This window comes from Chaetodon trifascialis, chromosome 2 (assembly GCF_039877785.1).
Source record: "Chaetodon trifascialis isolate fChaTrf1 chromosome 2, fChaTrf1.hap1, whole genome shotgun sequence".
Classification (NCBI taxonomy): Eukaryota; Metazoa; Chordata; class Actinopteri; order Chaetodontiformes; family Chaetodontidae; genus Chaetodon; species Chaetodon trifascialis.
Window position 1 is genome coordinate 31,664,361 of NC_092057.1, and position 27,601 is coordinate 31,691,961.

Consider the following 27,601-nt stretch of genomic DNA (forward strand, 5'->3'; position numbering starts at 1 on the left):
GCCACTGGCTCCCTGTTGCTGCCTGCATCGAGTATAAGTCCTTGATGCTTGCATACAAAATTGCCACCAAAACCACTGCAACCTACCTGAACTGCCTCATTCAGGTTTATGCTCCCTCCCACTCACCACATTCTCCCCAGGAATGGCGCCTGGTGTTGCCACCTCCAAAAACCCCTAATTGTCTAGCTAGACTCTTCTCTTCTGTGGTTCCCAGGTGGTGGAATGAGTTACCAAACTCCATTCGGTCTGCAGAGTCCCTTGCGATCTTTAGAAAAAGACTAAAGACCAAGCTCTTTACTGAACACCTCGTTCTCTAATCAAAAAACAAACAAAAAAAAAACCCTCTATTGACTCTATGCACTTTTTGCACTACTTTGTAGCATTGTCTTGTAGCACCTATGTCCAGATGGACCAGAAAACTGCATTAGGGCACTTATTCTTGTTGTTCTCTCCCGTTTAGAACCTTGCTTGTGTTGTATGAAAAATCTCATATGTAGGTCACTTTGGATAAAAGCATCTGCCAAATGACAAATTATAATTGTAATTGTAATAACGGCATTGTTAGTTGCTGTTGGGAGGGTGGATGGAGCAACAGAGCTGGCTGGTAATACTGTATGAGGAGCTGTTGTGGCTGATGATGTAATAAGAAGGGTTGAGGCAAGGGAAGAAGAAAGGATGCTGGGATGAAGGAATGCATGTGCTCGAGTTGATTGTGAAGTTTGGGTAGTAAGTGGGAGAGGATAAGAGAACTCAGAAACAAGGTGAGCTAAAGTAGTGTTTGATACAACCCTGGCCCTGTGGAAGGGCTGATGAGGAAGGCTGAGTTTCTTTGGCATACATGGAATAAGTTGTGACATCATTGGCATTTGCTTAGACCCAGTGCTGCTAACCCGGAAGTGCTTGGGACCCTTGGGAAGAAGGAGGAGGTGGTTTGCCAAGACTCCTTGAGCAGTTTGAAGAGTTTTGCATTCCTGTCGGGGTTGTGGAAGTGGATGTTTCACCGCCTGAGAGTGTGTTTCAGACAAGCTACATTTGCCGGTGGCGTTGAATTGCTGAGAACAAGACCGTGAAGAAAATGAGTCGAAGGGGAGATTAATCAATCAGGAGCGCTTAAATATCTTGGTGCGGAAATTGGGTGTGTTTGAGGCATGGAACTGTCCCTGAACTTTGTCATTAAACTTCATAATGTGATAAACTGATAGATATCACATTGTGAAGTGCAAACGAAGGATAACATAGTTTGATATGAGTTATTGTGTGTTTATGCAAGTTGACAATGTTCACCATTGTTCACAAATGCTGATGATGACTCAGTGCTGAAACGCATTTGTTTCAACCTGTTGTCCGGATACTCTAGTAACTATGAAAGTGATGTGTGATGTGTGCTAGATTTGTCTTTCACTCTGGACCTGATAATCCTTTCAATTTAAATGTGGGCATGTCAGTACGGTTTGATGACAGAGAGCCTTTCCTGTAACTTTCAGCATGGGGCTCCGAAGCTCTTGGCGCTGACTGTGTACATACAGAAGATGGATTGAGTGAAGTTTGAGTTGTGCTTGCATGAATCATTGGGTCCAGACTACACTGAAGACAGATGGAACAATATCATGTAGTTGTGCTTCAAAGTACCTATCAGTGGGTCCAGACGACTGAAGATTGATACAAACATGGTAAGATGTTCAGTAAACTGGAACTTTGAGCGGGTGTTGTCATCATGTCTGCTTGAAGGTTCTCAAGTTATCAAACAGTGGATCCTCTCTGCAGCCAGAAAAAAAAATTGCAATACTTTTCATATTCTGGCTACACACAGTAAATATTTCATTTTGACCTTCTGATGGAAACTTTTGCTCATTGTGAACAAGCTTGACACATTTAGTGTTTCTCACAGAATTTTATTGAGTCAGGGCAGAAACAGCACAGAGACCATACAAATCTGCACCAACACCCAAGATAATAACAATAATCATATTTGCAACTTCATCACACCTCATACCTGTGTAGGACATCAGTACCAATTGTAATCTGGGGATGTCTGCAATCTGCTATCAGTGTACAGCACTGACACTGTCACAGCATGACCCATACCTTCCGTTTCATTTCAGTGGGACTGGGCAGACAACCATATGATGATCACAGACTGGACCATGCTGAGGCAGCTGGACTGTTGTGTATACACAAAGACAACCAGTGTAGTATTGACTGTTCTTCAATAAATATGTAATCTGAACAATGTCAAGGCAATTATCAGAAACATATCAAAGCATATTCATCATATTAGAAGGGGATGACACTGACACCAGGTGAAATGGGGGGGGGGGGGGGGGGGGGGGTCCTATCGGTAGAGGTAATCAGCTTGTATGTTGGCAGCTATCTCTGCTTCCCACTTGTCCCCGTTGTTGAGGAGCTTCTCCTTGTTGTAGAGCAGTTCTTCATGCGTTTCAGTGGAAAACTCAAAGTTAGGCCCCTGAAGAAGTAAGCATAAAGAGAGGATGGCGAGAGGAATAAAATAAGAAATGAAATAAATGAATAAAAATTTCAGCAGTTGTCCGCTTATCAGAAAAAAAAAACAGTAGGTAAAAATTAGGATCATCAGATTAAAACTGCTTTAAGACCCTTGCAACAATCTTGTGATATGTGACATGAAAAACTGAATATGTCTCAACATGTTGGGACCAAGGGACAGAGTCTGAGTTTGCACTGAGCTGTAACACAGGATTACACACACACCTCTACGATGGCATCCACAGGACACGCCTCCTGACAGAAGCCACAGTAAATGCATTTGGTCATGTCAATGTCGTACCGGGTTGTCCTCCTGCTGCCGTCAGCACGAGTCTCTGCTTCAATGGTGATGGCCTGGGCACACATTGTTAGTGTTGAAGAGGAACAGTATCAGTATTTTCCCTGCTGCTATCAGGTATTTAGATTGAATATAAGCTCACCATGCACTTCAAGTGTGTTTCACAGTTAGGCCAGTTAGTTATGGTTAAACCATACATATAGAGTGATACTATCAAGTATCATGTTTGCCATTCTTTTTAAATCTGGCTGTGTGTGTACCTGGGCAGGGCAGATAGCTTCACACAGCTTGCAGGCAATGCAGCGCTCCTCTCCTGAAGGGTACCTGATGTAACATCATTTAAAAGCCACTATATTATATATATATATATATATACACACACACACACACACACACACACACACACACATTGAGTTTATATCACTAGTGGGGACATTACATAGACTTACATTAATTTCCTGGAGCCTTACCCTAACCCTAAACCTAACCTAACCTTACCTAACCCGTAACCCTATCCTCAGTCTGCACCCTAAAATTTAATGATTTACATTAAGGGGACCTGCATTGTGACTGTGTAAAGACACACACACACACACACACACACACACACACACACACACACACACACACACACACACACACACACACACACACACACACACACACACACACACACACACAGGAAAATCTAAATCAAATCAATATTTGGTTTGACCACCCTGTGCTTTCAAAACAGCATCAATTCTTCTAGGTACACTTGCCCACAGTTTTTAAAGGAAATCAGCTAGTAGGTTGTTCCAAACATATTGGAGAACTAGCCACAGATGACCTGTGGATGTAGGCTTCCTTAAATCCATCCACTCTGGGATTCATGTAATCCCAGACAGACTCGATATTGAGATAAGGGCTCTGTGGGGGCCTGCCATCACTTCCAGGACTTGTTCTTCTTTACGCTGAAGATAGTTCTTAATGACATTGGCTGTATGTTTGGGGTCAATCATATGTTTTCATTTGTTTCGTGCATAGTTGACTCGCTTGGTCTTATTTCCATGTTGGAGGTATGGCTTTTTGGCTGCAACTCTTCTATGAAGACCACTTCTGGCCAGACTTCTCCGGACAGTAGATGGGTGTATGTGGGTCCCACTGGTTTCTGCCAGTTCTGAGCTGATGGCACTGCTGGACATGCTCTGATTTCGAAGGGAAATAAGCTTGATGTGTTTTTCATCTGCTGCACTAAGTTTCCTTGGCCGACAACTGCGTCTACGATCCTCAACGTTGCCCGCTTCTTTGTGTTTCTTCAAAAGAGCTTGAGCATCACATCTTGAAATCCCAGTCTGCTTTGAAATCTTTGTCTGGGAGAGATGCAGTATAAGTACCTTGTGTGTCTTGTGTGAGTCTTGTCATAGTGTATGACCTGTGACATGAAACTGTCTTCCATAACCTCACCTTGGCAGCAGAGTTTGGCTGTTCCTCACCCAGGTTTAAGCCTCCTACACAGCTGTTTCTGTTTTAGTTAATGACTGTGTTTCAGGCTACATGTGAAATTGATTATCATTGGCATCTGTTTGGTATAATTGGGTGATCATACCCCTGACTCTAATCCTACAAAATCCCTGACTTTGTGCAAGTGTACCTATAGGAACTGATGCTGGTTTGAAAGTAAAAGGTAGTAACACCAAATATTGATTTGATTTGATTTGATTCAGATTTTTCTTTTGTTCACTCACTTTGCATTTTGTAAACTGATAAAAATAAACAATTATTATTATATTTTTGAAAGCATTCTTAGTTTCACACCTCATAGCGCTGGTCCTTATCCACTTGGCCACGGAAGAGTGAAACTCAGCCGCGGAGATCACAGCTTAAATGTTAGAACCTTACGTCGTCACCACAAAGACTTCAGAATTGCCCGGCGGAAACCGTGTTTTGCAATCTAGTACGGGTTTTACTATATCGCTATTTATAAGCTCTGTTTTCGATGGAGCTTCACAGCTCGCGTACACACAGCTGTCTGTGCGGCTTCCCGTCGGCGCTGTCTGCAGACAAAGGCTATTTATACCGAAACGGTAACTCATATCAAAATAACAGCACCACAGCGTGACAGAAGACAAATTTCTCTACGTTTGTATTTTGACATTGTACATGAAGGTTGAACAATGAGGGAAATACAAGAAGTTGAAAGACATTTGGCGAGCAGAGCTGAAGCTAGAGCGCGGGTCACGTGACACGCTGCAGCATTAAAAATATTGTGGAAAAAAAAATCAATTATTGACAAAGTACTAAAGATATCAAAACCAAAAGTAATAGCCACTTAATTCAAATTAAGCTGCATTTTTGGAAGTTTGAATTACATATTTCGGTAAAAGACTGTAGAAGGAGTTAGGTGCCAAAAAACGTGGAGAATAATAATAAGAAGAAGGATAATAAATAGTGGGAAGAACATAAGTGTGCAAGCGGCCTTGCCAGCTTGCCCACTAATAATAATAAATGATGTAATTTTATTTATTTATTATGATATTTTATTTATGTATTTATTTTCCTCAGTGTATTTTCAACAAAAAAAATCTGTCATGACATACAATCCACTAAGTGGTCATCCTCACCTGCGCAGTGCATGTTCTCCTCTAAAGCGTGGCGACAGTGGGCCCTTCTCAAAAGGGTAGTTGATGGTGGCAGGCTCTCTGAATAGGTAGCTCATTGTCATGCCCAGACCTGACATCAGAATGCAATCATTCATGTGTGACTGAGAAAAAACATTTCTCAAAATGACATATGTCGATGTATGTATGTATGTAAAATGTACATCATGAAGCATTTGACTGGGAAAAACAGTTTGATTGTATTGAAATGATTCCCAAAAAAACTAGGATGGAAAGATAAAGAATAATGACAAAGCTCAGTACCCACATGTCGATTTGTTTCCAGATTGCTTGATAAAGTGGCACCAATGCATACCCTGTTGTCTAATTCATTATTTTTGGCATGACTACTAGCAAAAGCAAAATTAATTTTGGATTCATTTTTGGTTGAAATAAAATTTCAATAAAACGTTGAAGCTGAGTTTTTTTTTTTTTTCTTTTTGTTTTCTTGTTCTTAATCGTCGTTGTTGTTCTTAAATGTAGCCACCGTTGTATCAATTACTGTTTATACAGGTTGTTTGTCTACGTCTGTTTCATGGTTAGTTTCTATGCCTGTATTTGAATGTTGTATTATGTGTTCTATTCCTAAAAATAACCAGGGACATAGTGTGCAAATTAGCAAGAGGTCCTACATACTTTGCTCCAGTTTCATTTTATTTCAACGTAACTATGCCTACTTGCACCATCCCTGTTAAATAAATAAATAAATAAATAAATAAACAAAATAGTGTATTAGTCCCTCTGATGTTGAAGAATATTCTTCCTTCCCTAACTGGAATCAGGCTAACCTTAGAGATAAAACGACTGAGAATCATCATTTCATAATTTCAGTGTGTCACATCTGTAAAATGCATTTAATGTCATTTCTGTACATGCAATTCATCTGACCTCTGAAGAGCTCTGTCCACAGCAGCGTCTGAGCAGCTCGATCTGTGATGGACTTCATGTCTGAAGGGATCTCCTGGGCATTCACATACTCTGTATACACAAACACAACCAGGTGAGAAAGCCGGGCTCAGTGAGTGATGTGTATACATGTGAGTGTATATCACAAAAGAATAAATCACTTTCATGAATCTTTCAAAGTCATTCCTCTTTGTCACTCATAGTACATCTTCTTTATTGAATAATGTTTCAAAACCAGACAAGTGTTTATTCATACTCCATCACATGCCTTACATTTGGTCACTGCAAGTGGCTTTGTGTGTCTATATATATATAGGATGTAAGCCACTTCCTGATACAGGCATTTGCAGAGAGGATAATTTGTGCAAAAGAACAGCAACATTTTAGACAAAAATATGCATGTTTCAATGTTTCAAATCTGCAAAATCAGTGTATTCACTTGCAGAGGCAAAAACATGAAAGTGCTGTCTCGACATTCAGTTTTATATAACCCTGCGTAGTATAGACTACTCCACAAAAGTGATGCAGCGTGATTTCACATTCAAACATATGGACTCAAACACTTTTGCATAATTTAACACATTTGCAATGCCATTTAATGTGGAACCAGCCAATGTGTCTGACAACCAACAGCACAAAATCATTGAGTTGCAAAGCAATGACCTACTACTGTGAACAGCTCTTGTCAGAATTGGTTCAAGATAAGAGTCAGCTCTGCTTAAGACTGACTGACCCAAACCTGGAAAACCAGCTGCCAAGTAGCATCATCATCAGTACCATCTGAAATCAGACACCTTGGCAAAGAGAAGCAGTTCCAGCCACTGCAGAAGTTAGTGTGATGTATGGGTCAAATGATTTACAATGAGCAACCCCATCTTCGCTAATGCGCCTATTGCAAATGCATAAGCTTCTCAGGGGCAGTCCAAAACAAACCCTTTCCCAGATTCCCAAAGTCCTGTTTGGAACTGCTGTAAATGCATGTACTGCAGAATTATGACTGCAGTCTTACTCCTAATGAGTTTTTAGACATTTTAATGGCACTTGTACTGTCATATTAGAGTCAGTGGCTCCCTTCAGGTGCAAACGCTCTAAACAAGTAGGAGCGACATGGCTTAATGACACCACTCGCACCTTATGGCACACATGCAGACGTGTGAAGAAGAAGTGGAAAAAAAATATTTCAAATATATTTTAAAATATTTCCTGGTATATATTTTTCTAAGTTCACCATGGCTATTTTGTCGCAATTGCTCTGTATAATTTAATGACATCTAGTATATGCAATTCACTTTAAATGGTCAATTCTTTGGGAAATCTTACCTAAATAAATCTAGGCTTTTATTGCGTATGTGAGATTATCTCAGTGATAAACATATTATTACTCCAAGCTGAACTCATGCAGTCATTTGTTGAAGCATGTATTTATTCCATTACTTATTTCATAACCATATTTATTAATTTGAACAACTCCAACAGCAACAGTGCTTATCACTGCTTAAAGCTCCACATTTTCTCCTTCTGTACCTGGATAGTGCCTGCCTGCAGCACCGAAGGACTCCACCAGAGACGTCTGTCTTACCCTAGCAGCAGCACCTGACACTGCGCTCTCCTCCTCTGTCCGCCTCACCAGAAATGCCTCATATTCTGTATTGTGGTTTAACCTGAGGCGTTTCACAAGGTTTGTTGTGTTGCCGGACGTCGCTGAAATAACTCCACACATGACTGCATTTCCGCTGAGCTATAGTATCTACAGCCTGAGACTGACTGTCTGACTAACTGAGCAGTGTGCCGCTGCGCTTCCCCATTACGCCCTTACCCAGGCAGAAGAAAAAGTAGTTCGCCAGTCATTTAGACAAAATCTCAATAGTTTAGTAACTTTGCACTGTGTTCCTGTTAATGATATACATTACCTCAAATGACAGAAGTATCAAAAGTATCGATATTTTGATTTGAGAATCGATTTTAGAGCATACAAATCTGGTATCGGGGGTATCGATATTTCAGTATCGATCCGCACATCACTAGCATAAACCTCAGTTTCTCTTTAATACTTTGAATAATCTTTTAAACCCCTGTGATCACAATGCTATTGTTCCTCTATTATGCTGTCTGCATCAGATCCTGCTGTTTCTCCTATCTGCCCTGCTGTTTTTGAGAGTTTTGAGCAAGTATCCCTCCCAGTTCTAACTGATATTTATCTAGCACCTCAGACCTTCCTATTGTCCTCTTCACAGCATCCCACCCCGCCTTTTTAAGGAGGTTTTCCATACCATTGGCCCCTGTGTTTTGGACCTGATAAATTCATCTTTGATGACCGGCTGTGTTCCAGCTGCCTTAAAACATGCTGTGGTCCAGCCCCTCATCAAAAAACATACACTGCATGAAAAGTAACATTTCCGTCAATTTCCGTCACTGTAAATTGCCGTGGAAGTTCTCTCTCAGCCACTGTGACCATGAGGTGTTAAAATGCAAATGTAATTGCTGCAAGCTATACAAATGCAAATTGGGATTGTGTGTGTGTGTGTGTTCTGTGCCTACAGAATACAATTTTTTTTTTTTTTCATGAGGATTTAAAAGCGTGTTTACATAATTTTATAGGGTACATACAGGATAAGTGTCCTGACTCTCAAAAGCCTTTAAATTTCCACTTAAATTGCTAAATCAAATTGTGAAAATTAAAGCATCTACAGTTCTTGGACACTGGTCACAATTTTTCGCATTTTGCCAGCACACCACCAGATGAACAATGCTTGCGTGATTAGCTTGCAAAATTCCAGCAGGGTCAGTCCACTGATGATTCTTTAAGTAGGAATAAAAAGGGAACACATCAAAGTAACTTTTCTTTTTTTATTTTCGATAATGTCAGTTTTAAGAAGTTTACATGTTTTATAAAATATTCAGGTACAAAAATAGAAAATCAAAGTACCTAACAAAATCACAGCATGTTTTTCTTTCTACGCAACAAAAATGGTCTTGCGAGAAATTCCGAGAGCGCGACCTCGCATATGATTGGACGCCTCCTCTGACGCAATGACGTCGGCAGAAAACGACCTAGGCGCGTCTGTGAACGCAAATCATGTTTGGATCAGAACAGTTACGTTTCGGGTCCTGCTAAACTTTAACTCTGTTCATACAATGGCCGGACGTCGTCTTCAGTTCACCCCAAAAGGCACTCCTCTGCGACGAGTGGACGGCCTGGCTGTGGAATTTTGTATTTTAAAGGAAAAGGTGTGACATCTGCACAATAGTGACGGAAACGACAGGCGATATGAACCTGAGCAGGGGTAAGTTAATTAAATACACAGGAAATATTCTGCAGAATATAAGTAAACGTAAACGTTGCATGACCTGTACTTTTTTGTTTTACAGACTAAACTCGCTCCACAACGAAACGGCGACGTCATATTTGATGGCCACTTTAACTGCGAGTCCAGACATGGATGCTGTGGAGAGAGAAGTCCTTTTATGTAAGTTTTTTTTTTTTATTTAACCCCTTTCTGTTATTTCTTGTTGTTGTTGTTGTTGTTGTTTTTACTTTCCTGAAGCCTGTCTTATTTATTTCAAACCAATATATATTTTCTTCCAGCGGCCTGTAAGACATTATGAGATGGTGCGGAGGAGCTTCAGGTATGCCTAGGCAGCTCTTTCAGGTCAGGCAGCAGCTGTGAAGATTTTAGCTCGCAGCAGACAAAGAAGGAAGCGGGTAAGAGTTACATGAATGCCGCTTTATTTTCACAACAATGTATAAATGGGCTGAATTTTATTTATTAGCTGCATTGTTTTTGAGGAACAATGTCACATATGTTATCACGTTATTGTTTCTTTGCAGTACTAATATTATATTAATACCTGTATTTACAGCTTCTGGAAGCAAGAAGGAGTGACCTAGCCACCCAGCAGGAAATAGAGTTTTGACAGGGGGGTCACTGCTGACATGATGTCTCATGAGGAGGATGACACCGTGGAAGGGGAAGCTGGGTTGGTCGTAAAGCCTCCATCTTTCCGCAGTCAGAGGCTCTCCTGACTCTGCAAGACACTTCAAGAGCGGCTGGAGAGCAACCCAAAATACGTGGCGACACACCGCAAGAGGCTTTGCATTGAGTCCCCATCAAAGCGACCGGCACCAACTGTGTATGACCAAGAGGCAGCAAAAAGGCATTTTCAGAGGCTTTAGGCATGCACCGTAGAACAGCGGTTTCTTTTTTTTCCTTCCCTTGTTAATGTGTGTGGCACAATTTCATTAAAGACTTTTTTCAAAATGTCTCTGTCAACTGTGTTCTTTGTGTTCTACTGTGTGGTAGTGTAGAAGGTGGATCGCCAAATAAATCAATGAATCATCAATCAAATAAAATATATATCATCTATATTTTATATATACATAAATATAACAGTATAATAATTATTTTTAATATATCAATTTATTATATAGTATTTAATTTAATATGTATTTATTATTATTATTATTTGTGGCGCACAGATGACCAATAGCAGCAGAGTTGTCATCCAATCACATGATCGCTCACTCATGCGATTGGAGTTGCTATCCAATCGCATGATGGTTTCCTTTTAAAATGCCTGTGGAATCATCCAATGGTTGTTTGTGAAGTCTGCAGGCCAGCCTGAGTAGATCAACGTCGGTAGCATTCATGTGCTAATTAGAGCTATTTGCACCTTTGCAAAGGCGATTCACCACGCCCCCCGCCGACAGATGGTTCGTTTCCGCCGATAGCCGGCGAAGTTCCCCATAAACTTGCCGTAAATCACCGAAAATCAACGAACTTCGCAGGAATTTACGGGTCGAAAATGTGGTTTTTCATGCAGTGATAACCTTGACCAAACAGTTTTATCGAACTTTAGGCCCATCTCCAAGCTTCCTTTTCTTTCTAAGGTCTTCGAGAAGGTGATATATGAACAACTGCAGTCTTTTCTTGTCCCTAATGGCATCTCAGAGAAGTTCCAGTCTGGGTTCAAGGCACGGCATAGTACAGAAACTGCGCTGTTAAGAATTTTAAGTGACCTTCTTTTGACAGTTGACTCTGGTAACTCTGCTGTCCTGGTCCTTTTAGATCTGTCGGCTGCCTTTGACACAATGAATCATAATATTCTTCTGTCACGTTTAAATACCTGTGTGGGCATTAGGGGCACTGTTTTGAAGTGGTTTCAGTCCTACCTCTCAGACAGGAGCTTTTCTGTCCAGCTGGGCCAGTAATCTCTCCCTTTTTCAACGGACTACTGCTCTGGCATACGTTCACCTAGAGACGCCATTCCAACTTTAAAACGTAGACACATGTCTCGGGTATTGGTGTATTAAGTCTCGTTTTGATAGGTTCGTATAGTTTTTGAGCAGTCGCCGTTCAATGATCGTGACCGTTTTGGGAGAAATTGTGACTTTGTAATGGGTGTGTATTGCACGGAATGTTGTGCTAGAGTGGAGGTGATTAACTGCCAGAGTGGGGAGATGCTCTGAAAAGTGTCTAAAATTTTTTCTTTCCACGCTCCTCCAAACCACAAATTTCACACTATGTGCGTGAGACTTTCCAAGGTTGTAGTGCCGCTTGCGCTGATTCTTACGATGTGCCTCGCTAAACGATAGGACTTATGGTTTTTGAGTTCTCAGCCTCTGAGCAAGGAGAGCGCCTCCGTGGCCAAGTGGATAAGGACCAGCGCTATGAACCAAGTAACCCTGGTTCGAGACCGACATGAAATACTTTGCTTTTTTCATTTTCCCCGTGGGGATGAATGGGAATGACGGGTGATGTGTGTGTAACAGAGACACAGGAAGACAAAGAATGACGCGTGAAAAGTCATGGAAATGCTTGAGGAAAACACACCCTACATGTTTCTTTTATTCTGAAGGGACTTTTATTTTGAAAGTAATGCCGGGTAAAGGAAATGAGGTGTGGATGTGTATGTCGCTTGACTACATGAGTGACAGCATCGTATGTATTCAATGTTTTGGTGTGCTTTTGGCTTATATGTTCTGCATCTACCAGCTTTCCCACGCATTTTCTTCAGGAAATGCAATTCTAGTTATGATATGAGTTACCGTTTCTGCATAAATAGCCTCTGTCTGCAGACAGTGCCGACAGGAAGCCGCACAGATAGCTGTGTGTACGCGAGCTGTGAAGCCCCATCGAAAAGAGTTTATAAATAGCGATACAGTAAAACCCGTACTAGATAGCAAAACATGGTTTTCACCGGGCAATTCTGAAGTCTTTGTGGATCATGTTTCTACGTGAAAGTTTGACGACGTAAGGTTCTAATATTTAAGCTGTGATCTCTGCGGATGAGTTTCACTTTTCCGTGGCCAAGTGGACAAGCCGTTCATCTGAGAAGCGAGGAATGCCAGTTCGAGACTGGGACAAAACGCTTTGCTTTTTTGATGGCTTAGATTTTCTGCATTTTCCAGCTTGCCCACGCATTTTCTTCAGGAAATGCAATTATTCTAGCTATTATTATTATTATTCTCTCTGTTTTTTGGAACCTAACTCCTTCTCAGTCTTTCACAGAGGAATTTAATTCAAACTTTAAAAAACGCAGCTTACTTTGACTTAAGTTGCTATTACTTTTGGTTTTGATATGTTTAGTGCTTTTTCAATAATTGATTTTTTTCCACAATATTTTTAACGCTGCAGCTGAGAGCGACCGCGTGTCACGTGACCCGCGCTCTAGCTGCAGCTCTGCTCGCCAAATGTCTTTCAACTTATTGTATTTCCCTCATTGTTCAACCTTCATGTACAATGTCTAAATACAAACGTAGAGAAATTTGTCTTCTGTCACACTGTGGTGTTGTTATTTTGATATGAGTTACCGTTTCAGCATAAATAGCCTCTGTCTGCAGACAACGCCGACGGGAAGCCAACAGCTGTGTGTAAGCGAGCCGTGAAGCCTCATCGAAGACAGAGTTTATAAATAGCGATATAGTAAAACCTGTACTAGATAGCAAAACACGGCTTTCACCGGGCAACTCTGAAGTCCACGTGAAAGTATGACGACGTAAGGTTCTAATATTTAAGATGTGATCTCCACGGTTGAATTTCACTTCTGTGTGGCCAAGTGGATAAGATGTTCGTCTGAGAAGCGAGTGATGCCGGTTTGAGACTTGGAGGAAACACTTTGCTTTTTTTGATGGCTTACATTTTCTGCATTGTCCAGCTTGCCCACGCATTTTCTTCAGGAAATGCAATTATTCTAGTTTATTATAGTGTTTATGATATGTTGTGATTTTACTACTGTACAGCACTTTGGTGACGTAAATGTGCTTTAAATAAATCGTGACTTGACTTGACTCTCAAATCACCTACATTCTGGTACGTATTCCATGCCATCAATCTGACCTCCGTCTGTCTCAGAGGCTGTGCTCTGTCCCCGTCCCGCCATGTTCACTGGAGGTGGCACTGGAGGTGGCACAGTGAAATGGTAACAACACTGTCACCTCACAGCTAGAAGGTCCCGGGTTCAATTCCCACTGTGGGTGCCAGGGGCGTGTCCTCCACCATGCCTTGGGTGCCTGCTTCTCGAGTAAAAATGGGCCTTTCTGTGTGGAGTTTGCATGTTCTCCCCGTGTTCACCTGGGGTATCCTCCTTAAAAAAAAACACTAAAAACATGCAAGAAGATCACCCCCTGACCAATGGTTACAAACGAAAACTGGGTCCCCGGGCGCCGATGGTAGCCCACCGCTCCTGGTCTGCCGCGGAGGAAGGACTTCCAGGATGGGATAAATGCGGAGGACAAATTTCACCAATTGCATGGCATGTGCAGCATGTAATGTGTGTGACAATAAAGGGGATTATCCTTCTTCTTCTTCATCTTCTTCTTCAATTGCAGGCTGCTGAACAGGGGCAGTAAATAAAGGGTGCTAGGGCAATGCACTCCTTAAATTATCCAGACGAAAATCTATGACTACGTAAATTCATAATAATATGAAATAAATAAGATATTAATATGCTCTACTCATACAATAAGCATTGTAGGCTTTAAGTGCCTGACACTGGTCAATGACAGGCTGTAAGCAACCATTTACCAGCTCCAGCTATTCCAGACTACACCGAAGTCTGTGGAAGATGCTGAACTTTTCCCCATCATGTGATCACACAGCTAGCCTTAATTGGAGCATCAAACTTTCCTGCCGGGTCGCATTTTTGTGGGACCAAACCAATTAGTTTACATTTAATGATCCAATGGAATTTATTCATTATCACCATAGCAATCTATGAGCAATTCAGGAGGAATGACAATGGCATCAAGTGTTGCTGCAGCAATAAAAGGAAAACTCAGTTTTATCTTTACAACAAATAACATTTACAAGGTGCATAGGATAAGCGGAAGATGATGAACAAACCATTTACAAGGTGCTCAGATGACCAAAAAAAGAGGCTGAAAGAACTTGGACCCGACCGTCCAGAACCGCATTCAACAGCAGACCATGGACCGGGGAAGATCTTACACGCGAAGCTTCTCCGTGACTCTTAATGTCAAACGGAGTTGGTTAGCTGGATGTGGCATGAGTAATGCTTTCTTGCCTTCCCTGCCTTTTATTCCAAAGTCCTGGAACTGAAACGTTGTAGACAACCAGAGGGGTACAGGAGTTAAAACATCTACCTGAAGAATGTAAACAACACAAAAGTAGCCACAGCCACTTGGACAACAACATGAAACTAAATCTTTTTGGAAGACTTAGCATCACTGCACAGCTTGACGAAGGGTACATCGACATGTCGACATATCCTATCCAGAATCACTGACTGTGTGACATTTTGCGGTGCATTTGAGTCGGCTTTGTGTGGGCATGATGAAAGTGAAAGCTCCAATAACCCAGGGCTATTCCGTGGCTCGATGGATTTTGCTGCCTCACTTGATAGTGTCTTCAAAGAGCACCTCAAGACCACCACAGTGTTTAAGGGGACATCAAAAACAGTACAGACCAAGCTGCTTGACTGTATGCTGACTCTTGTCATTTTTTTTTTTCTCTTCAATACAAGCACCCCCTGTACAGGCGGCGGCATGAGATGCCAGCAGTTCAGATGGTCAATGCTCATGCACCAATCCTAACTTCTAGCATCCCAGAATGAAGGGGAGAAATTCAGATAAAAGCCTCTACCAAGCATTGCCACCCAAAAAAAACATAATTCATACCCCAAGAAATTATGTGGGCATGTAACAAAAAACAAAAATAGCGTATGTCCCCTTTAGTGCATCTGCTGGTATCATATGAAAGCAGAGAGTCCCAAGGTCCTGGTTGTTTACATAAAAAGAGGAGGGGATTTCTAGAGTGGGGGGAGTGCTTTTCATGTGATATACTGTCTCCGGGGTTACTACCTTCTGGATCATCACTGGTGTTTCTATGGTAAATTTGGGTGCTGCCCCTCGAATCTCTTGATTCTGACTGGTCAGTAGAGGTGTCAATAATCAAATTCAACCACTGGATTGTGCTGTTAGTCTGAGCACTCTGTCTCATTTACACATGAATGGGCAGAGCGCACATAGAGGACACTATTGAACAGCACGACTAGCCTTTCACCTCAGGCTGAGAAAAAGTAGCTAGCGAGAGCAGGAACATTCAAATCTAAAACATGGGTGCTATTATTGGTTGCAAATACTGTTATGCAAGGTGTCTTAGTTCTTTAGCTTTATACGTGTATGTTTTTTTTATTTGCTTGTATCAGTGCACATGTGGCAAGTGCGCAACAATGCAGTCAGAGCCTGAGAACATATGCTGCCAGGAGGTGCCACAGGTCACATTATCTTTACACACACTTATGATCACAATGTATGATTTCAGATAACACGCCACTGCAGATACTCACCTTATGTTATGCATAACAGGTTACAAGACAGCTGCAGCAGCTGGACGAAAGGCCTCCATGCATGATCAACCATCCAGGTTTAGAACCTGTTTACCTAAATGTGTTCTCGCTGCAGAACACATGCAGCATTTACAGGGCTGACTATGGTCCGTTGAAGCAATGGGGGATAGAGCAGTGAGTTTCATCTATAATAACCTACATAACTTCACTGTTCATACACCATAATAAACTTCATATAGTCAGCCAATGACACAAATTTATGTTGTATTTTTCCTTGAACATATAGCCAAGTATTACACATTTTTCATTCATTCACATGAAACATTTTACAGATATACAATAAATATTTATTGACTGCAGTCATGAATATTTGTACAAGGAAATAGAGTACAAGTGAAGGATTCACTGAATCCAAATTAGAAAAATAACATGATGTTCAAATTCCTCAGTCGTTACAGGTATTTAGAAATTTTGTGAGCTGGTGCTGGGGCTTCCTTGGGCAGAGGTTTTATGTATTATTGTAGTCATCCCATCCCATCCCAGTACTTCAGATACGTCGGGAGTTTCCTGAATGTGGTGGCTTGTCTTCTATCAGCATTCTTGTTGTAATACAGTGCATTACATCATTCATCACTGCAGGACACAGTAGCCTGGACAGCTGTAACAAAAGTATATTTTTATGATAACAGGGCATACTTAGGAGTGAAACATGACAGCACTGTTACAATATAAATTTGTGGACTAAAGGCCGCAACAGCTCACTGCTACACTTGATCAACAGCAGGTAACTGTAATGATGCACTGGCCTATATAAATAAAAGAGAAGTGACATCAGCTTTATCTTACATGCGCAGCTATGCCAACAGCTACATACAGCATAAAAAAGGATCACTCATAAATAAACTCCAAGAAGAAACACATTGCATAGAATGGTTCGGCTTGGAATGTAAATTGTGCTGCGATATATCAGTCTAAACCATACACCTGTTTTGCCCTGGGTGTTTCTAACATACTCCAGTTTAGAAAATATTTCCAAATGAATTATTTTCACAAATTCCGGAAGCTTAGAACCTGCAGAGCATCTGTGCATGTATCGTTTGACCGACTGGGTCACTGGGTTTGCATATGGAGACCATGCTGATTGCTAACTAGAAGCTAGCGGTTAGTGACAGCTTGTGCTATATGGCAAAACATGCTACAACACAGAAGAGTTCATGTCAATCTACAAAAGAAATACACAGCTTATTATTTGGATACTTACATGTCCCTCGTCTGCAGGTATTCCATGCAAAGTTGACCCCTGAAAAGTCTCCCGGCTAATCCTGCCTCGTACTGATCGGTTGGGTTGGAGAAACTTGAACGACTTGCATAAAATAAATGGAAAAATTGGGGTGTTCTAAAACTTTTGACTGGTAGTATAAATGGATGCATCCACCAGTTCCAACAGGAAACATAAAAGATCAGGTGGTAACTCTATCCATGTCATTGTGTGATTATTATGCTTTTCTATTATTCCAGTGTTTTCTCTACATTCATTTAGGAGTGGTGGTCCGCCGTTCCTATATCCTAGCCACCGCTCTTTTAAATTTCTTTTTTTTTTTTTTTTTTTTTTTTTAAATTGTCGCAAATACACCACCGCCGCATGTCTCAACCTTCACAGCAGAATCTGACGTTAATTACTCACGAGAGCGCAGCCTTGAAAGTAACATCATGTCAAGCATCCAGACACCAGGTCAGAGAGTCAAAGGAGTGTCGTCTTGGAAAATAGGGCAGCGACTTACCAGAGAAAAGGTAGACTTATTAGCTTAAGATAATTCATAATAGATTTTACAAGTAAAATAGACATTTGCAAAATATTGACGGCCAGCTAAAGTTACGTGACATATCGTAATCGTAATAGGGCCTGGTGCCAACTCAGTGTCATTAACGTGAGTAAATTAATTGATAGCATTAATCTACACACCATGATGTAACTACTGACTTCATTTATAGATGAGCTTGTTCAGATATTTCTCTAAGAAGAGAAAGACAGCTGATGAAGATGCTGATAGTGATGTGTCGGTTGCGACCAAAACGGTTCTCAGAGCCCGGCTCTTTGAAGTGAACAATTGGAGCGAGCAAGAGCGGCTTTGGAGTTTTTTTTGTTTTTTTCTCTACTTTTTTCCGTTCAAGCTGCACGTGATTGGTCATCTAAATGATGTGTGGTGGTGCGCGCGCACACACACACACACACACACACACACACACACACACACACACACACACACACACACACACACACACACACACACACACACACACACACACACACACACACACACACACACACACACAGCCACGACAGACAAAACGCTGGAAAGGTGAGAGAATGAGTGACCGCAGGAAATGCAGTAAAATTTGATATAAAGTATCCATCCATCCATTTTCTATACCGCCTATCCCTTTCGGGGTTGCGGGGGGGCTGGAGCCTATCCCAGCTGTCAATGGGCGAGAGGCGGGGTACACCCTGGACCGGTCGCCAGTCGATCACAGGGCAACACACAAGACAAACAACCATTCACACTCACACTCACACCTAAGGGCAATTTTAGAGTCACCAATTCACCTAATGAGAATTGCACATGAATGCATGTTTTTGGTCTGTGGGAGGAAGAGAAAAACCACGCATGCATTGGAAGAACATGCAAACTTCGCACAGAAAGGCCTTTGTACATTAGTAATTAATTTTACACAGAATTTTACATTATTTTGGTAATAAATTAATTTAAGCAAAAAAAAAATCTGAGGAGCCACTTGGGAGCCGAGCCGAGCCAGAATTCCCATCACTAGGCTTTTACTGGCTCATAAATGATGATGGTTATGTAAAGAATTGTGTCCACACTTGCAATCAGATGTGATTTGAGTGTAAATTATCTAAAGTTAATGTTTTATGTAATCATATAAGACAAGTAACATTAGACAGGGAGGAGCAGTGGAACAAAGTGAAGGAGAGCAGAGTAAAGGAGCAGGAGAGCAAAGTGATGGTGCGGGAGAGAGAGATGAGTGTAGAGGAGAAAAACCTAAAGGGAAGCACAGGCTATCAGACTGGGACTCTAAATGGGATGAAAAAAATAGCCGGTTCCACTCATGGCTCAACCACACTGATAATGGTGAGTGTTGATGAACCTTTTTTTTCCTTTCTTATTTCTTTGCATAACATGCCAATATTTCTGTTAAATAAATAAAAAATTAAATAATAAATAAATTCAGTGTATTTCCATTGTAAGAGCAATGATCAATAATGCCACTTTACTCCTATAGGAATTTTCTGCCACTTACGTCGGCAGCATAAGCATTTTTTTATTTTTAAATTCAGCCTTTAAAAAGCAATTTTCAAGTGGCCATTCAATAAATAGGTTGTAAAAGTAAAATTTGCAGTCAAGTATCATTTGTTTACGCTGCCACGGCTACCCTACCCACTGCTGAAAAAAATCCAAGAGGAAAAACTGTATCACTGCCAGCTGTACTGCTCTTTTTAATTCTGAAAAAAAACTGTGTGTACATATTTATATTGTGATATTTTTTTACTTTTTAACAGCTTATTTTTAGAAGATTTGTCATGCAGAAGATTTGTCAAGTCTGGAAAATGATGAATGAGTGGACTATGCTCAATAAAATGTAATAGAGTTATCTTATTGACTCCTTTCTCCACTCCACTCGTCCACTTGTTTTTTTAAAATAAGAATCACGGGCTACATTGACATGCATTCATATTGCTAGCCCCATTGGACTAAAATGGAGGCTCTGTTCTTCATGTACCCATTGCTATGTTGAATCATAGTATCAGAGCTCCACTGATGGTGGCTTTTTACATTCCCTATACATGTGCCTAATTCAGTGTGAACTAGGGCTGGGCGATAAAACGATAGTGATATGTCTCGCCATAGACACGTCATTAATATCAATAAAAAATGCGTTCGATAAAACATTCGATAATTTTTTTTCTTCGTCAGAAGAAACCTGAAGTTGTGAAGCGAGGTTGGTTGCATGAACGAAGGCACTCGCTCTCAGGTAACCGAGCAATGTAGGGAGTGATCGCTAATCAGTGAGAGAGACACGCTAACACACCAATCATGATTAGCATGTTAGCGTGTCTCTCTCACATGTAACAGTATCAAATTCAGTTGCGCCATCTCGTTGTCTCATGTTTGATGCTCCGCGAGGAGTGAGATGAGAAATAGAAAGCGCTGCAGCGAGAGAAGAAATTGTCGATAAAACAGGGAATGTCCGCTCGCCAGTTTGGCAGTTTTTTTTATTTTTTAAGTCGGACCGTAGTCAGACCAATGTGGTCTGTAACTTATGCAAGACTGTTGTCCCCACCAAGACCGGTAACACCACAAACTTATTTAACCACCTTAGCCACGCTCACTCTTTGGAGCGCAGCCGTATTCACCAACGTCCGCCAACCGCAGCACCACCGTACAAGCAGCTGACCACCATGCAGAGGTGCTCTGCTTCAGTGTCTTATGACAAATCATCTAAAAGGCACGAAGACATAACGGAGGCAGCAGCATATCCTATAGCTAAAGACATGCTTCCGCTGAGCACTGAGGAGAAGCCAGGTTATAAACATCTCTTACGTGTGCTTTTTTTTTTTTTTTAAACACACTTGCAATCAAAATATAATTGAATAGTTTATGTATGTTTAGAGTAAGAAGAGTGATTAAAGTTGTTCATATGTCTAGGCTGGTTTTATAGTTCAGTCAGTGTTACTGTACTATCATGTTTGTTTTTTGTTTGTGTTACAAATGTCAAGTCTACCTCAGTTTCTGCTATGTTTCCAAAACACTGCACATATCTGAAAACATTTTATTCACCAGAGGGTCAATCAGCTTGTGAACTTCTTGCACTAAACCCGGAGAAAAAAATTCTCAGGTTTCTCTCTGTTTACATTTTTACACTTTTTTTTTTTTTTTACATTTATTATTTGAGTGTTTTCCATGGTTGTGTTGACATTTCCTTTCCTTTGCCTTGATAGCTAAGGGGATTAAAATCAGAGGAAGGTTAAATTTAAAATAAAAATGTTTAAATTGAATGTATTTTTCTCCTGTTCCTTATTTTAAATAGGTCATAAAAAATATCAATAATTATCGATATCGACCAATATAAAACACTTATATCTCAATAGAGTTTTCAGCCATATCGCCCAGCCCTAGTGTGAACATAGTCAGAGTTCATTGAACTCATTCTGAACTCTGATTAGCTGATCTAGAACCAAAGTTCTTTGAGTTTTCCATCTCACTTTTAAACAATTCTTGTGTTTAACTCAGATTCAAGTTGAGGACAGAGAAAGCTTTTCCTCTCACCTCTCTCTTTCCCCTCAAGTGAAAACAGCCTCCTAATGTCAAACTCAACACACAAGAGGACAAAGAGGGCTTGACTGGAGGCATACTTTAAAAGGAAGGCTGAGGCTAGAAAGTGAAGGAACTATGATGTGCAGCTGTCATTTTTAATAAATCTGGCTTTTGTTCATTCGTGTGGAGTGACTGTTTCTGTTGGCATCACAAGTCCCTGTATATTATTCTGACTCAATATTTATGTCCATATTGAGATCCTATAGGAACAGTAACAATTTTTTTCCACTGACTGGTCAGTTTGATCTGATCCTACGAAGTTAACCTGCTCTGGAAAAAGTCAGCCATGCAGCATAGCTTCTACTCCATTTAAAAGTGATCTAGCTCTAGGATACCACAAAACCTGGGTTACGCCCAAAGATAGCTGGCTAACTCACAAATCTACCATTGTAATACAGCCATCTCAAAGCCCATCAAGAGCAGACACATCCCTGACAATTATGCACAACAATTACATGTGTTTGTGTGTGTGTGTGTGTGTGTGTGTGTGTGTGTGTGTGTGTGTGTGTGTGTGTGTGTGTGTGTGTGTGTGTGTTCTAGTGATACTTACTGAATCCTTCCCTTTGTGTGGACATACTGAAGGACCTCACTAGATTCTGGCTAGCCACAAAAGTGCCTGAAGGCAAAGATAAATCAAAAGTGCATTATCATTAAGATTGCTATAATAAAGACATCCAGTGCACAGTGCTGTAACACAGTCCATTGACTATACAACTGAAAGATACTCCACAGAAAATTGATGTGTGCTTCATAACATGTCTTATTAGGTACACGTGTTTTTGTGACACAACTTCTTGTGTATGACTGTGTGGTGAGAACAGGCAGATATGTCTCTTTTTAACTCAACTAAAAAGAGTACAAAGACAATATATTAAATGTTTTACCTAATCTACTTCACTGACTGTTCTTAACAAATGCTTATTCTGAATATGATGCCAGCAGCACTTTTCAAACAAGTTAGGACAGGGGCAACACAACAAAGGGAAAGTTGTGGAATGCTCCAAAAACACCTGTTTGGAACATGCCACAGATAAACAGGTTAATTTTTAACACGTGATATCATGATTGGGTATGAAAAGGGCATCTTCGAAAAGCTCAGTCGTTCACAAAAAAATCTGTTTTTATTTCTGTTTACTTAATGGGATCTAGGTTGTAGACAGGCTGACAAGAAATCACACTTTAAGTGGTTGATTGTCAAATTAACTATGATTCACTTAAAATTAGTCTGTTTTTTAAGTCACAATAGCTGGACTGAGATGTTGTCTTTATGTGTTTGTACTCAAATAATGAGCTTTTTTTTTTTTTGTTAGTGCAACTGAAACCATTTTCGTTTCTCCTGTGGAGAAATCTTACCTGGCCTTGACATGGAGTAAAGTAAACGTAATGTTGAAGCCATCACGTCCTCAAAGCTGAAACCAGACACAATAACAATAAGAAGAATTAACAACAGTGACTGCATCAAGGCATTATCATATTATTTGAACTGATCTCTTGGCATAATACTCATTTGGTATAATCTAAACAATGCAAGGTTTACTCTAACACATACAAAACGGCAACATTGCTTCGTTTCAGATTAGAATGGTAGGCCTATTGTTAACTTTTAGAGTTACTATAACCAATGTTAGGCTGTGAGGTTAAAACTCCTGCGCAGCACAAAATCAACGCTGATTGAATACAAACACCGATGAACTAACTACTGAGCGCGATATAGCGTTACTCTTTCTCAGCTGTGTTACAATGTCATATACTGGGACCCAGCTAACTATCTTTGCTGTGACCTCTTAACATAGCTCAGCGCTGATTTTGCATGATTGCCCTAACCCTGATTTAAGCTGACATTTAACTCATATGCCAAAATACTTGAGTAGCTTGTCAACACTAATTTGCAAGCCACAAAAAAAGAAAACACTCTTGTGACCACTCGACTTCGCAACACATCACAACTCTACTGTGCACAGTAAATTGTAGTCCTGTTTAATTTGTGAAATGTAAAGATATACTGTTAGAATAACACCAATTAGCAACCAGGTTAGCCAGATCCTGTCAAGGACTTTTGCACACAAATCGGTTGGGGTTATTTGAAGGTAATTCTAATCCTTTGGAAATCAGACGTGAATGATGAAGAAAAAAAACTACTAGATCTGAAGTAAGAACTTCGTAAGAAATAAGATTTTGGACATTGGACAATAGTTTTAAACTCACCAAAATGTCGCTATTTGGCCTTCTGAACCACAGCTGCGGACGATTTGCAGAAAGGACCCTACGTGTACAGGAAATTGCATAACGTGATAACGTCATGGACGTCCGAACCATAGACATAATTTACGTAGACGCCTCATTACGTGCTGGAGCGTAACCCAGCGTCGCCGTCATATTGGGTCTCCGCTAGCACCAGAGCCAACTGAAGTCAACTTAACCCCTATTTTATTTGTTAATTTTATTTTATTTAGTTTCCCAGTCCCAGTTGACAGCTTAACAGGGTAGTGTAAGACGCTGGAATGACCTGGAATTTTAAAGCTAACTTTTCCAGGCCTTAAAAAAAAAAAGAAGGAAAAAATGTACTGAGCAGGTATATACGGGAGCTTTGTATGTATGTGTTAAAATCAGTGTACATCACAAACATCAGCAGTTTCAGTCCAGGCTATTATGGAATCTTTGTCATCCTAAAGCTGTGAACAGTTGTTTAAATTTAGACAGTGTGTGTGTGTGTGTGTGTGTGTGTGTGTGTGTGTGTGTGTGTGTGTGTGTGTGTGTGTGTGTGTGTGTGTGTGTGTGTGTTTGAAAGCAGCAGTGGACTGTGGGCCGACACACATGATGAGTTGACCAAAAAGAAAAAAACCTTCCTCGTTTCGACAGTTTGTCTTGGTGAAGTTTTATTCCAACACAAATTAGTATAAAGACTTACTCAAAGTTTAATGCGCATGTCAACAGGTTATGCGAGATGTCTGGTTTTTGTGCGTGTGTTGTGCGCGCGCGCGTGCATGTGCCTGTGATAACTTTACATAATATAAACTCAGCGCACAAAAACAAAAATGAAGAAATTGTGTTATTGGTGTGTACAGAAGGGCCATGATTTTGTGTGTGTGTGTGTGTGTGTGTGTGTGTGTGAGAGAGAGAGAGAGAGAGATCAAATGAACAATCAAACTGTTTCTTTATTAAAATCTAAAATTAATTAATTTGTATATTCATTAATATGCCATACCATATAGTCTGTATTATGCTCTTTAACAAAGACAAAGTATTTCAGCATGAAAGCATTTGTTTTTAATGTGTGACAGCGTCCTGTATCATAACTACATCTCTGACGTTTGTAACAAACCAAACCGTGTGAAAATCGGGTGAAAATTAGAGAAGTTATGATGATTATAGTAGCTGGACATACACCTTCCTCCGTAGAAATAACTGCACTGGGGACGCATGGGAGACCCATCCAAGATGGCGGCCGCGCTGAGCGTCAGCTCCAATAGGAAGCGTCAGTCAATGAGGCGTCTACGTATGTCTATGGTCTGACCCAGCTTTTTTTCCCCCCAACTTTATTATCAATTCACAAGATACAGAGTTAGTGCAATTGACAGTATAAAGATTACTTTAACAACTGAAAGACAAATAGAAGAAACAGAAAATAAATACATAAACAGAGATTAAGGTTAGCGAGACAAATAAACAAATAATAAATAAATAAATAAATAAATAAATAAATAAATAAATAAAAAGATTTTTAAAAAAGACAATAATAATGATAGTAGTAATAAGTAAATAAAATACGCCATACGCCATATTGAAGTGGGAGCATTCAAAGTTTTGATAGCTTTCTTGTTTTTAGCAGGGGATATTGGTTTGAAATATAACTCCAGTTCTTTCATAAAAACACAAAAAAGGGGCTTCACTTTGGCAAATTTACACTTGTGGATGTAAAATTTTGCATCCACTGTGATTAGACTATTAAGTGTTCAATTTTAATGCCATATGTCAGAACAAGGTCGAGGGTGTGGTGAAAACAGTGACACATTCTGACAAAAGCCAACTGAATCTAATAATGAAATAAACGCAGTACGCATGTATGCAACGTACATTAAAGTCACCTACAATAATTACTTTATCTTTTTTAAGGACTAAACCTGATAGAAACTCAGAGGACTCAGACATAAATTCGGATCAATTCTACTTTCAGATGCGTACATTTCTTTACAGACAAGTTAGTGGTTGATAAAAGAAAGATCTCATAATGGTGATTCCAGCTTTCTTAGTGCACGCTTTAAATATTCAAATTGTTTAAATATTCAAATTCAATTGTCCCTTCAGAAGCAGGATACATCTGCTTTGAGAGAAAGTCGGGATTATTGATATTTCTCTCATTCCTGTGACATTCTCATGTTCTCTCAAGTGTCAACACCATGTTTTCTGGGAAATAAAATGACATTTTTTACTGTTATTAGTCACAGGTGGCCATGTACATGAGGAGCTGTGTTGTGCAGCTTAAATCCATCACTGTATTCACTCTAACAACTTTTAAAAATATGACTTTAGTGTTGTGGTCATTTGCCCTGCAATCGGCTGGCGACCGGTCCAGGGTGTACCCCGCCTCTCGCCCTTTGAGAGCTGGGATAGGCTCCAGCCCCCCCGCAACCCCAGAAAGGGATAGTCGGGTGTAGACAATGGATGGATGGATGGATGGATGGATGGATGGATGGATGGATGGATGGATGGATGGATGGATGGATGTTGTGGTCATGCACAAGCAGCTTGTCTAAGACACAGGTGCAGGGGAAATTGAATACAATTCCACATGCCTTGGTTGTTTTCAGTAACAGGTCTTCTCTACCGAAACCTGGTCCCACCACAAGGTCTTACAGCCCTTGAGATTGGGACTTCTATCTCTTCCACTGCATTAGGAGTGACACACAGACACACACATATGCACAGTGAAGACCAGTAGCAGAAAGGAAGGATGTGTAAATATTCATCTAAAGCTCAAGTAATGAGCCGGAGTAATTGTATGTCCTATATGTACACTATTAACACATTTGCCACAATTTGGAAGAGAGTTTGTCTGGGTTATTGTTGGTAGGATATGGTATTTGAACTCCACTACTCTTAGGGTGAATCCCATTTCTCTTTTCTACCCCTACCCCTTAGCCCTACCCCTTGTCCCTTGCCCCTTGAAACGGAGTGCCAAGGGGTAGGGCCGAAAGTCAACCCCTCCGAATTGGGACACCCCTTCGACAATCGCGTACGTCATCAGTAGTCGCCGCTGCCTCTTACGTAGGCAGATGCGACAAGCTAATGCTACCGTCACATTCGATTTGTGTATGACATTCCTGCATGTTGTATCCCACAACGCTGTCAATGTAACTGAATACCAGCAGTGAGGTTGCCAAAGTTATTATTGATAACGTTATCACTGCAGATTATCAGGCTGCCCACAGAGCACCGCTAGTGGCATTCAGCCTGGCAACGGTAACCACGTAACTGAAGCCTTGACTACTATCGATTTTTTTCGGGTTTTTTTTTTTTACGAGGAAAATGACCACTACACATTGAAACAACGTTAAAATAGACAATAAAGTGGTTTTCGTACATTTTAAAACTTCGTTCATGGAGAAAATACCGGTCTTGCGAGGCATTTTGAGAAATCTGTCGTACCCCTCCGTTTGGAGTGTGCCTCGGAAAAATCTCCGTTTGGAGGGGTACATAGCCCTACCACTTCCCCCTACCCCTCCGTCATAATGGGAATTGGGACACCCCTACCCCTCCACGTGAACGCGCAAAACGGAGGGGTAGGGCCAAGGGGTGAAATGGGATTCAGCCTTAAAATATATGATGTTGGCATGTTTCCATGCATAAGAAAAGACATTAAATATCAAACAAGCAATATAAACAATATAAACAAGGAACATAAAAATATAAACAACAGTTACTGATTGCATGAAAGTACTCCTGACTGGAGTATTGGTATTGCACACAGGAGTAATAATACACCTGATTGAAAGACTGACATATTGCACCTTAGGCTGAGATTCACATGAGCAAAAATAAAAAATAAATAAACAAAA

At 40.6% G+C, this 27,601-nt stretch overlaps 1 protein-coding gene across 1 annotated transcript; it reads right to left on the reverse strand.

Annotated features, from left to right (window-relative positions):
• Nucleotides 1–1,874: 1,874 nt before the first annotated feature.
• Nucleotides 1,875–23,849, reverse strand: LOC139342963 (NADH-ubiquinone oxidoreductase subunit 8-like). Its single transcript, XM_070980302.1, has 8 exons — nucleotides 23,751–23,849; nucleotides 22,899–22,954; nucleotides 22,096–22,161; nucleotides 6,328–6,417; nucleotides 5,404–5,512; nucleotides 3,061–3,124; nucleotides 2,728–2,856; nucleotides 1,875–2,464 (listed from the first exon to the last, which is right to left on the reverse strand). The coding sequence occupies exons 1-8, from the start codon at nucleotides 23,828–23,830 to the stop codon at nucleotides 2,333–2,335; spliced, it is 726 nt and encodes a 241-aa protein (XP_070836403.1). The 5' UTR covers nucleotides 23,831–23,849; the 3' UTR covers nucleotides 1,875–2,332.
• Nucleotides 23,850–27,601: the final 3,752 nt, after the last annotated feature.